General features: G+C 50.1%; 1 protein-coding gene across 1 annotated transcript in view; it reads left to right on the top strand.

Annotated features, from left to right (window-relative positions):
• Positions 1–12500, top strand: part of LOC147109961 (cell adhesion molecule CEACAM6-like) — a 16732-nt gene that overhangs the window by 4155 nt on the left and 77 nt on the right. Inside the window, exons 3-4 of the mRNA XM_086002441.1 lie at positions 6206–6481; positions 12396–12500. The exon at positions 12396–12500 is cut by the window's right edge and continues 77 nt beyond it. Of these exons, the coding sequence (XP_085858567.1) occupies positions 6206–6481; positions 12396–12500 (381 nt within the window). The remainder of the gene's footprint in view (positions 1–6205; positions 6482–12395) is intronic.

The following is a 12500-nucleotide window of genomic DNA, read 5'->3' as shown; positions in this document are numbered from 1 at the left end:
CACACACACTCACACACTCACACACACACTCACACAAACTCTCTCACACACACGCACACACACACACACTCATCCACACGCATACTCACTCACACACTCACACACATATTCTCTCACACACACACTCACACACACACACACTCACACACACTCACACACTCAAACGAACTCACACACTCACTCACACACACACTCACACACACACTCACTCACACACACACTCACACACACTCACACACACTCACACACACTCACACACACTCACACTCACACACTCACACACACTCACACACTCAAACGAACTCACACACTCACACACACACTCACACACACACACGCTGACACACATTCACACTCACACACAATCACACACACTCTCCATTGACCAGAAACTTAACTGGACCAGCCACATAAATACTGTGGCAACAAGAGCAGGTCAGAGGCTGGGTATTCTGCGGCGAGTGTCTCACCTCCTGACTCCCCAAAGCCTTTCCACCATCTACAAGGCACAAGTCAGGAGTGTGATGGAATACTCTCCACTTGCCTAGATGAGTGCAGCTCCAACAACACTCAAGAAGCTCGACACCATCCAGGACAAAGCAGCCCGCTTGATCGGCACCCTATCCACCGCCTTACACATTCACTCCTTCCACCACCGGCGCACCGTGGCTGCAGTGTGTACCATCTACAAGATGCACTGCAGCAACTCGCCAAGGCTTCTTCGGCAGCACCTCCCAAACCCGCAACCTCTTCCACCTAGAAGGACAAGGGCAGCAGGCGCATGGGAACACCACCACCTCCAAGTTCCCCTCCAAGTCACACGCCATCCTGACTTGGAAATATATCGGCCGTTCCTTCATCGTCGCTGGGTCAAAATCCTGGAACTCCCTCCCTAACAGCACTGTGGGAGCACCTTCACCACACGGACTGCAGCGGTTCAAGAAGGCGGCTCACCACCACCTTCTCCAGGGCAATTAAGGATGGGCAATAAATGCTGGCCTTGCCAGCGATGCACAGATCGCAGATCACAGATGACAAGGTTCCACACAAAAGATTACTGATCAAGATAAAAAATCATGGGATTGGGGGTAATATACTGGCATGGGTGGAAGATTGGCTATCTAACAGAAAACAAAGAGTTGGGATAAATGGTTCGTTCTCGGGCTGGCAATCAGTAACTAGTGGTGTTCCACAGGGGTCAGTGCTGGGACCCCAACTCTTTACAATCTATACTAACGATGTGGAGGAAGGGACCAAGTGCAACATATCCAAGTTTGCCGATAATACAAAGATGGGAGGGAAAGCAGTGAGTGAGGAGGACATAAAAAACCTGCAAAAGGACATAGACAGGCTAAGTGAGTGGGCAGAGATTTGGCAGATGAAATATAATATTGGAAAGTGTGAGGTTATGCACTTTGGCAGGAAAAATCAAAGGGCAAGTTATTATCTAAATGGAGAGAAACTGCAAAGTGCTACAGTACAAAGGGATCTGGGGGTCCTGGTGCAGGAAACACAAAACGTTAGTATGCAGGTGCTGCAGGTGATCAGGAAGGCCAATGGAATCTTGGCTTTTATTGCAAGGGGGATGGAGTATAAAAACAGGGAAGTCTTGCTGCAGTTATACAGGGTATTGGTGAGGCCACACCTGGAATACTGCGTGCAGTTTTGGTTTCCATATTTAAGAAAAGATATACTTGCTCTCGAGGCGGTTCAGAGAAGGTTCACTCGGTTGATTCCGGAGATGAGGGGGTTGACGTATGAGGAAAGGTTGAGTGGGTTGGGACTCTACTCATTGGAGTTCAGAAGAATGAGAGGTGATCTTATCGAAACATATAGGGCCAGAAATTCGCGGCCAGAAGCGTGAGTACGGTCGGGGTGCTCACGCATCTGGCCGTTGGAAATGCCGGCGTTCAGCAGGAACAGCGCATGCGGGGAACGCCGGCATTTCCAGACCCGAGGTCTATTCACAGCGCGTGCGACTGCACAGGCAGCGCTTGCACAGTGAACTTTGTGGATTTCAATGATGGATTCAGTGGGGGTAAGTCCTTAGAAGTTACACTTGAAAAAAGCAAGTGTAAAGTTGTTCATTGGCTGCGGAGGAAGATATATTTTATCGTGGAGCTTCTGAAATGCAATATTTTTGTTTGGGAAAGGGAGGGAAGTTATTTTAAGAAATTTTAAGTAAGTTTTAAAGTTAAAATTTTTTTTTTTTTAAAGGGTTTTCAGAACGGTAGGCAGAAGGAGCAATTGTGGCTGTGTGAATGGAATGTGAGAATGAGTTATGTATGTATGTCCACATATATTCCTTTACGTATATGTATGTATGTTTTATATTCCTTTACTAATGTGTATGAATGTATGTTTTTAATTATGATTTTCCAATAAGTCACTTTCTCTGAAAGTCATAATTAAATAATACATTCATACACATAAGTAAAGGAATATATACATAACACGCAAAGGAATATATACAGACATACATACTTTCAGAAGCTCCACGATAATAAATATCTTCCTCCGCAGCCTCTGGAGCAACTGTACCCATGCTTTTTTCATGTGTAAGTTGTAATGACTTGACCTCACTGAAAGCATTAATGAAAGCGGCGAATTATACTGCGCACGCGCTGCCTGTGCAGTCGCACGCGTTCTGCCTCTGAACCCCTTCGTTCAGAGGACAGGAAATGCCGGTTTTCCCCACATGCACTGTGCATGCTGAAAACCGGCATTTCATCCGGCCAGATGCGTAAGTACCCCGACCGTACTCGCGCATTTGGAAGGGAATTACTGGGCCAACATTTTACATGTCAATAAAATGAAAAATTTAACAATTGCACGACTTGCCCCCTCGCATCTGCGACTGAGGGTCCAAGGAGGTGCATTGCGCAAGAGGTCATCATCGTACGTATCCTCACACTGTTCCCTTTGGGGAACTGTATGAAGTGGTGGAAGGATTTATGGCCGTGATTAACGCTCATTCCGTGACCGTAACCATCTTTGAACCAGCCATTAGGGTGGTTAGTCCTATGGCGGGAGGGTTTTACGGGCTCCCACAACCCATCTGAGGGGGGGGGCCACCAACACCCACGGACGCAAGTATCCCGCTGGATGTCCACCCAGAATTTAAAGTTGGAGCTCCGACTCCACTTGCCGGGACTGTCTGGAGTGGGGTTCAAAACCCTACTCCTTCTGGCCCAGCGGCGGGGATGCTTACTGCTACGCAAAAGGCCCACTCCGCACAAAAGGTGACACCCATACGTTTCCTGCGCCTTTTCCCTCCCCGTGACTGGAGCCCTATGCTGCCATTTCACGTTGCTAATCGCCTTTGTCATAGCGGTAGGATCCCTGCCGCTGGGCCAGATCAGGGTAGGGTTTCGAACCCCGCTCCAGACAGTCCCGGCAAGTGGAGTCGGAGCTCCGGCTCTAAATTCTGGGTTGACATCCAGTGGGATATTTGCGTCCGTGGGTGTGGGTGGCCCCCCCTCCTTGTATAGCTTGTGGGAGCCCGTAAAACCCTCCCGCCATAGGACTAACCGCCCTAATGGCTGGTTCAAAGATGGTTACGGTCACGGATAGAGCATTAATCATGGCCATAAATCCTTCCACCACTTCATACAGTTCCCCAAAGGGAACAGTGTGAAGACACGTATGACGACGACATTGCTAAATAAATAAATGGAATTAAAAAAATTCTTTTAGGGCTTTTAAAAGTCTTTAAATTGCTTTAATTCTCTTTAAAACTACTTCAGATTACTCAAAATAATGTAAACATTTTAAAAAGTTTATAAAAGTTACCAAAATCTTCAAAAAACTTCCAAAAACCTATTTAAACTGCTGCTTTGCATGTAAAAATGATAAGCAGCTTGACAGAAACATTGGCGGCGTGTCCAGTGAAACTGAGACCTCAAGGGGCGTGTCTCACTTGCACTGCACGCTCCTGGCTTCGCGCTGGCTGCACTCCTGGGCGGCGTGACGTCATACGCTGCCCGGGATTCTTCTTTCTGTTTCAGCAAGTGCAGGCGTTCCTGGAGCTGATCGGCAGGAGCGCGGGGTAAGTGCAAAAACGGGGCTGCAAGCCCCGTTCAGCAATTTCTGGCCCATAAGATTGTGAGGGGGCTTGATCGGGTGGATGCGGTGAGGATGTTTCCACTGATGGGTGAGACTAGAACTAGGGGGCATAATCTTAGAATAAGGGGCTGCCCTTTCAAAACTGAGATGAGGAGACACTTCTTCACTCAGAGGGTAGTAAATGTATGGAATTTGCTACACCAGAGAGCTGTGGAAGCTGCAACATTAAATAAATTTAAATCGGAGATAGACAGTTTCCTAGCAGATAAGGGAATTAGGGGTTACGGGGAGAGGGCAGGGAAGTGGACGTGAGTCTAGATTCGGATCAGCCATGATCCTATTGAATGGCGGAGCAGGCCCGAGGGGCCGTATGGCCTACTCCTGCTCCTACTTCTTACGTTCTTCTGTTCTTATAAACGAATAAATAAAAATTAATCTTCCTTTACCAAATGCCTTGTGAATCAGCTGACTGCATTTCCATGCCGAGATCAGATATGTGAGTAAGAGGAAGGAAAGACTTGCATTTATATAGCACCTTTTACCACGTCAGGAGATCCCAAAGTGCTTTACAGCCAATGAAGTACTTTTTGAAGTGTAGTTACTGTTGTAATGTAGGAAACACAGCAGCTAATTTGCGCACAGCAAGCTCCCACAAACAGCAATGTGATAAAGACCAGATAATCTGTTTTAGTGATGTTGGTTGAGGGATAAATATTGGCCCCAGGACACCGGGGAGAACGCCCCCTGCTCCTCTTCGAAATAGTGGCCATGGGGTATTTAACATCCACCTGAACAGGGAGACGGGGCCTCGGGTTAACATCTCATCCAAATGACAGCGCTCCCTCAGTACTGCCCCTCCAACAGTGTGGCGCTCCCTCAGTACTGCCCCTCCGACAGTGTGGCGCTCCCTCAGTACTGCCCCTCCGACAGTGCAGCGCTCCCTCAGTACTGCCCCTCCGACAGTGTGGCGATGCCTCAGTACAGCCCCTCCAACAGTGCGGCACTCCCTCAGTACTGCCCCTCTGACAGTGCGGCACTCCCTCAGTACTGCCCCTCCGACAGTGCGGCGCTCCCTCAGTACTGCCCCTCCGAAAGTGCAGCGCTCCCTCAGTACTACCCCTCCGACAATGCGGTGTTCCCTCAGTACTGCCCCTCCGACAGTGCGGCGCTCCCTCAGTACTGCCCCTCCGACAGTGCGGTGCTCCCTCAGTACTGCCCCTCCGACAGTGCAGCACTCCCTCAGTACTGCCCCACCGACAGTGCAGTGCTCTGGAATTCCCTCCCTAAACAACTCCGCCTTTCTCTCCTCCTTTAAGATGCTCCTTAAAACCGACCTCTTTGGCCAAGCTTTTGGTCACATGTCCTAATATCTCCTTAGAGTCACAGAGCCATAGAGTTATACAGCACAGAAAGAGGCCCTTCGGCCCATAGTGTCCGCGCCGGCCATCAAGCCCTGTCTATTCTAATCACATTTTCCAGCAATTGGTCTGTATCCTTAAATGCTATGGCGTTTCAAGTGCTCATCTAAATGCTTCTTGAATGTTGTGAGGGTTCCTGCCTCTACCACCCATTCAGGCAGTGAGTTCGAGATTCCAACCACCCTCTGGGTGAAAAAGTCTTTTCTCAAATCCCCTCTAAACCTCCCACGCCTTACCTTGAAACTATGCCCCCTGGTTATTGACCCCTCTACTAAGGGGAAAAGTTCCTTTCTATCTACCCTATCTATGCCCCTCATAATTTTGTACACCTCAATCAGGTCCCCCCTCAGCCTTCTCTGCTCTAAGGAAAACAACCCCAGCCTGTCCAGTCTCTCTTCACAGCTGAAACGCTCCAGCCCAGGTAACATCCTGGTGAATCTCCTCTGCACCCTCTCCAATGCAATCACATCCTTCCTATAGTGTGGCGACCAGAACCGCACACAGTGGCTGGGTGTCAAATTTTGTTTGATAATTGCTCCTGTGATACACCTTGGGCCATTTTACAATGTTAAAGGCGCTAGATTAATACACATTGCTGTCGCTGCCTCTCACCATTTTCAAAGGTTTGGGTCTCGCTGGCTTTCAGTCTTTTGCTCTGAAGTCGGTTGTGCAATTCCTTCTCTCCTAATGCCCTGTGTTTTATTTTTTTCACACAATTATAGACGGACCGGAAAACCTGCGGCTGCAGAAGGAGTTTCAGTCCGACTGCGTGGCCCCAGACCTAGTGATCCAGGGCAGGAGCGGGACCTTGACCTGCCTGGCCCTGTCTGTCCCGCCGGCAGACTACACCTGGCTGCTCGACGGCCAGACCCGGCACCAAGGGAGCACCGTCAACATCAGCAGCCTGACGGCCAACCTGGCCGGGAATTACACCTGCATCGCCAGGAACAGCAAAACTAGAGCAGAGATCTCGGGCTCCACCAATGTCATCGCTGTCGGTAAGCGAGGATCGAACCAACGACCCCCGAACCCCTGGATTAGATTCCAGCCTGTAACTCACTCCCGGGTATCTGTTATTTCTATATATAAACCCCCCGAACCCCTCGATTAGATTCCAGCCTGTAACTCACTCCCAGGTATCCGTTATTCTATATATAAACCCCCGAACCCCTCGATTAGATTCCAGCCTGTAACTCACTCCCAGGTATCTGTTATTCTATATATAAACCCCCCCGAACCCCTCGATTAGATTCCAGCCTGTAATTCACTCCCGGGTATCTGTTATTCTATATATAAAGCCCCCCAAACCCCTCGATTAGATTCCAGCCTGTAACTCACTCCCGGGTATCTGTTATTCTATATATAAACCCCTCGAACCCCCCGATTAGATTCCAGCCTGTAACTCACTCCCGGGTATCTGTTATTCTATATATAAACCCCCCGAACCCCCCGATTAGATTCCAGCCTGTAACTCACTCCGGGGTATCTGTTATTCTATATATAAACCCCCCGAACCCCCCGATGAGATTCCAGCCTGTAACTCACTCCCGGGTATCTGTTATTCTATATATAAACCCCCCAAACCCCCCGATTAGATTCCAGCCTGTAACTCACTCCCGGGTATCTGTTATTCTATATATAAACCCCCCGAACCCCTCGATTAGATTCCAACTTTTTGAGTTAAGTTTTGCTGAATTCTGATTGTATTCGCGCTGTGCATTGATGGACAGTGAATCTGATCTTTAATAACAAACAGCAAGGTATGGGCCCGTTTTAATTTAAGTCAGTCTAATGTTGTGTGAAATATTATCTGACATTTTGGATCACTGTCAAGATTGTTCTATGTTCAAAGTAGATAGATTGAACGAGGTTTGTGGATGAGACAGAGGTTATTTCAAAGAAGTGGGGAGGTGATGCTAACAGTGTACAGAACAGAGGGGAAACGGTGGAGAGAGAGTGGCACAGAGATGGACAGAGAGAAGGTGAAAGAGAGTGAAAGAGCGATAGAGGCGCAGAAACAGAGGGAAAAGGGGAAGCAGATAGAGAGAAGGACAGAGAGAAACAGAGCAGGCGAGAGACAGAGTGTCTGAGGGAGGGAGAGAGAAATTCAAGACAGATAACCATCAGGAACAGGAGGAGGCCCATTCAGCCCCTCGAGCCTGTTAAACAGGAACAGGAGGAGGCCCATTCAGTCCCTCGAGCCTGTTACACAGGAACAGGAGGAGGCCCGTTCAGCCCCTCGAGCCTGTTACACAGGAACAGGAGGAGGCCCGTTCAGCCCCTCGAGCCTGGTACACAGGAACAGGAGGAGGCCATTCACCCCCTCGAGCCTGTTACGCAGGAACAGGAGGAGGCCCATTCAGCCCCTCGAGCCTGTTACACTGGAACAGGAGGAGGCCCATTCAGCCCCTCTAGACTGGTGCACTGGAACAGGAGGAGGCCCATTCGGCCCCTCGAGTCTGTTACACAGGAACAGGAGGAGGCCATACAGCCCCTCGAGCCTGTTACACAGGAACAGGAGGAGGCCATTCAGCCCCTCGAGCCTGTTACACAGGAACAGGAGGAGGCCATTCAGCCCCTCGAGCCTGTTACACAGGAACAGGAGGCGGCCCATTCAGCCCCTCGAGCCTGTTACACAGGAACAGGAGGAGGCCCATTCAGCCCCTTGAGCCTGTTACACAGCAACAGGAGGAGGCCCATTCAGCCCCTTGAGCCTGTTACATAGGAACAGGAAGAGCCCATTCGGCCCCTCGAGCCTGTTAAAGGAACAGGAGGAGGCCCGTTCAGCCCCTCGAGCCTGGTACACAGGAACAGGAGGCCATTCAGCCCCTCGAGCCTGTTACACAGGAACAGGAGGAGGCCCATTCAGCCCCTTGAGCCTGTTACACAGGAACAGGAGGAGGCCCATTCAGCCCCTTGAGCCTGTTACACAGCAACAGGAGGAGGCCCATTCAGCCCCTTGAGCCTGTTACATAGGAACAGGAAGAGCCCATTCGGCCCCTCGAGCCTGTTAAAGGAACAGGAGGAGGCCCGTTCAGCCCCTCGAGCCTGGTACACAGGAACAGGAGACCATTCAGCCCCTCGAGCCTGTTACACAGGAACAGGAGGAGGCCCATTCAGCCCCTTGAGCCTGTTACACAGGAACAGGAGGAGGCCCATTCAGCCCCTCGAGACTGGTGCACTGGAACAGGAGGAGGCCCATTCAGCCCCTCGAATCTGTTACACAGGAACAGGAGGAGGCCATACAGCTGCTCGAGCCTGTTACATGGGAACAGGAGGAGGCCATTCAGCCCCTTGAGCCTGTTACACAGTAACAGGAGGAGGCCATTCAGCCTCTCGAGCCTGTTACACAGGAACAGGAGGAGGACCATTCAGCCCCTCGAGCCTGTAACACAGGAACAGGAGGAGGCCACTCTGCCCCTCGAGCCTGTTACACAGGAACAGGGGGATGCCATTCAGCCCCTCAGGCCTTTTACACAGGAACAGGAGAAGGCCATTCAGCCCTTCGGGCCTGTTGCACAGGAGCAGGAGGAGGCCCATTCAGCCTCTCGAGCCTGGTACACAAGAACAGGAGGAGGCCCATTCAGCCCCTCAAGCCTGTTACACAGGGACAGGAGGAGGCCCATTCAGCCCCTCGAGCCTGTTACATAGGAACAGGAGGAGGCCCATTCAGCCCCTTGAGCCTGTTACACAGGAACAGGAGGAGGCCCATTCAGCCGCTCGAGCCTGGTACACAGTAACAGGAGGAGGCTATTCAGCCCCTCGGGCCTGTTCCGCCATTCAATTAGATCATGGCTGATCTGTATCTCAACTACTTCCCTGCCATTTGTGGCTCAGTGTGTAGCACCCTTGTGCTGAGGCAGAAGGTTGTGGGTTCGAGTCCTGCTCCAGAGACTTGAGCACCAAAATCTAGGCCGACACTCCAGTGCAGTGCTGAGGGAGTGCCGCACTTTTGGAGGTGCCGTCTTTCGGATGAGATGTTAAACCGAGACCCTCTCAGGTGGACGTAAAAGGTTCCATAGCACTATTTTCGAAGAAGTGCGGGGGGAGTTATCCCCGGTGTCCTGGCCAATATTAATCCCTCAATTAACATCGCATCGCACGGCTGTTTGTGGGAGCTTGCTGTGCGCAAATTGACTGCTGCGTTTCCCACATTACAACAGTGACTACTCTTCAAAAAAATACTACTTTGGCTGTAAAGCGCTTTGGGACGTCCTGATGTTGAGAAAGCGCCGTTCCTTCATCGTCGCTGGGTCAAAATCCTGGAATTCCCTCCCTAACAGCACTGTGGGAGCACCTCCACCACACGGACTGCAGCGGTTCAAGAAGGTGGCTCACCACCACCTTCTCAAGGGCAACTAGGGATGGGCAATAAATGCTGGCATTGCCAGCGACGCCCACATCCCAGGAATGGGAAAAAATATATATTCAAGCGAGCCCCGCTTTTTATCAACCTGCCTTGGCTCCACATCGTTTCGTACCCTTGTCTAGCAAAACTCTCTACATCTCAGATTGAACATGATTAATTGAGCTATAATCTACTGCTATTGGTGGGAGAGAGTTCCACACTTTTCGTGGAGGTAGAGAGCGAGCCAGGGGCAGATGGAAAGAGAAATAGGTTCTTCAGTTAACTCGGAAGGAGAGGAAAAATGACAATGTATAGAAAGAGAGAAAGAAAGAGAGAATGGGAAGGGAAAAGCAAAAGGGAAGGAGAGCAGGGGAAAGAACTAAATCAAGAGAGAGAGAGGGAAGGAGAGAAAGAAAGGGAAGGAGAGTATGCGGGAGACATAAATGGAGAGGGAAGCAGGGATAGGGAGCGAGAATGAGGGAATCCAGAACAAGGGGGCAGAACCTTAACATTAGAGCCAGGCCGTTCTGGGGTGATGTCAGGAAGCACTTCTTCACACAAAGGGTGGTGGAAATCGGGAACTCTCTCCCCACAAAAAGGCTGTGGATGCGGGGGACCAGTTGGAGCTTTCAAGACTGAACATAATAACGTTAAGAATTAGCAACAGGAGTCGGCCATATGGCCCCTCGAGCCTGCTCTGCCATTCAATAAGATCATGGCTGATCTTCGACCTCATCTCCACTTTCCCGCCCGATCCCCATATCCCTCGATTCCCCTAGAGTCCAAAAATCTATCGATCTCAGCCTTGAACATACTCAATGACTGAGCCTCCACAGCCCTCTGGGGCAGAGAATTCCAAAGATTCACCGCCCTCTGAGTGAAGACATTCCTCCTCATCTCAGTCCTAAATGGCCGACCCCTTATCCTGAGACTGTGACCCCTGGTTCTAGACTCTCCAGCCAGGGGGAACATCCTCCCTGCATCGACCCTGTCAATCCCCTTCGGAATCTGATATGTTTCAATGAGATCATCTTGAACCTTGAATCATAGATTCTTGTTAGGTAAAGGTAGGAAGCAATATGGAGTAAGTTGGAGTTAAGATACAGATCAGCTGTGGTCTAATTGAATGGCAGAACAGGCTCGAGGGGCTGAATGGCCTGTTCCTACGGAAGGAGAATGCGAGGGACAAACAGCTGGCAAAGGAGGAGAGAACACGAGGGAGGGAAAGCGAGAGAAATATATGAGGGAGGGAGAGACAAATGGGGAAAGAAATCAGTGAAAAACAAATCAAAGAAAGGATCAGCGCTTGGGCCCCAGCTATTCACAATATATATCAATGATTTGGATGAGGGAACCAATTTTAATATTTCCAAGTTTGCTGACGACACGAAACTAGGTGGGATTGTGAGTTGTGAGGAGGATGCAAAGAGGCTTCAAGGTGATTTAGACAAGTTGAGTGAGTGGGCAAATACATGGCAGATGCAGTATAATGTGGATAAATGTGACGTTATCCACTTCGGTAGGAAAAACAGAAAGGCAGAGAATTATTGTAATGGTGATAGATTGGGAAATGTTGATGTACAGAGGGACCTGGGTGTCCTTGTACACCAGTCACTGAAAGCAAACATGCAGGTGCAGCAAGCAGTTAGGAAGGCAAATGGTATGTTGGCCTTCATTGCAAGAGGATTTGAGTACAGGAGCAAGGATGTCTTACTACAGTTGTACAGGGCCTTGGTGAGACCACACCTGGAGTACTGTGTGCAGTTTTGGTCCTTACCTAAGAAAGGATATACTTACCATAGAGGGAGTGTAGCGAAGGTTCACCAGACTGATTCCTGGGATGGCAGGACTGTCGTATGAGGAGAGATTGGGTCGACTAGGCCTGTATTCACTAGAGTTTAGAAGAATGAGAGGAGATCTCATTGAAACGTATAAAATTCTGACAGGGCTAGACAGACTGGATGCAGGGAGGATGTTTCCCTTGGCTGGGGGGGGGTCTAGAACGAGGGGTCACAGTCTCAGGATACGGGGTAGGACATTTAGGACTGAGATGAGGAGAAATTTCTTCACTCAGAGGGTGGTGAACCTGTGGAATTCTCTACCACAGAAGGCGGTGGAGGCCAAGTCACTGAATATATTGAAGAAGGAGATAGATAGATTTCTAGACACAAAGGGCATCAAGGGGTATGGGGAGAGAGCGGGAATATGGTATTGAGAAAGAGGATCAGCCATGATCAGATTGAATGGCGGAGCAGGCTCGAAGGGCCGAATGACCGACTCCTGCTCCTATTTTTCCATGTTTCTATGAAAGAAACGGAGAGACAGATGGAGGTAGAGAAAATCAGGAGAGGAGAAAGAGGCAGAGAAGTGAACTTCTCCCTGATTAGGTACATGATCCCAAAACCACAGGGAGTGCAGGGGAATCGGACGTCTGGTGATGATCCGTAACTCCGGCGCAACTCTCTGCCGGGACAGCGGGAATGATCCCGATAATCAGCAGGTCCGGCCCTCCAGCCTCAGGTTCCCACACCAGCACTTTGTTAACACTTTGCTCTCACCCTCAGGTTACTGTCTGAGTATCGGTGGCACCGTGGGCATTGCTATCGGGGGGGCCGCAGCACTGCTCCTCTTGATCCTGCTGATCGTGTTCCTGGTGAGGCGCAAGCGTG

This window comes from Somniosus microcephalus, chromosome 12, assembly GCF_052327205.1.
Source record: "Somniosus microcephalus isolate GS21.2 chromosome 12, FLI_Smic_1.0, whole genome shotgun sequence".
NCBI lineage: Eukaryota > Metazoa > Chordata > Chondrichthyes > Squaliformes > Somniosidae > Somniosus > Somniosus microcephalus.
Note: the sequence above shows the minus strand (reverse complement) of the source record. Positions and strands in the feature narration are given on the sequence as shown.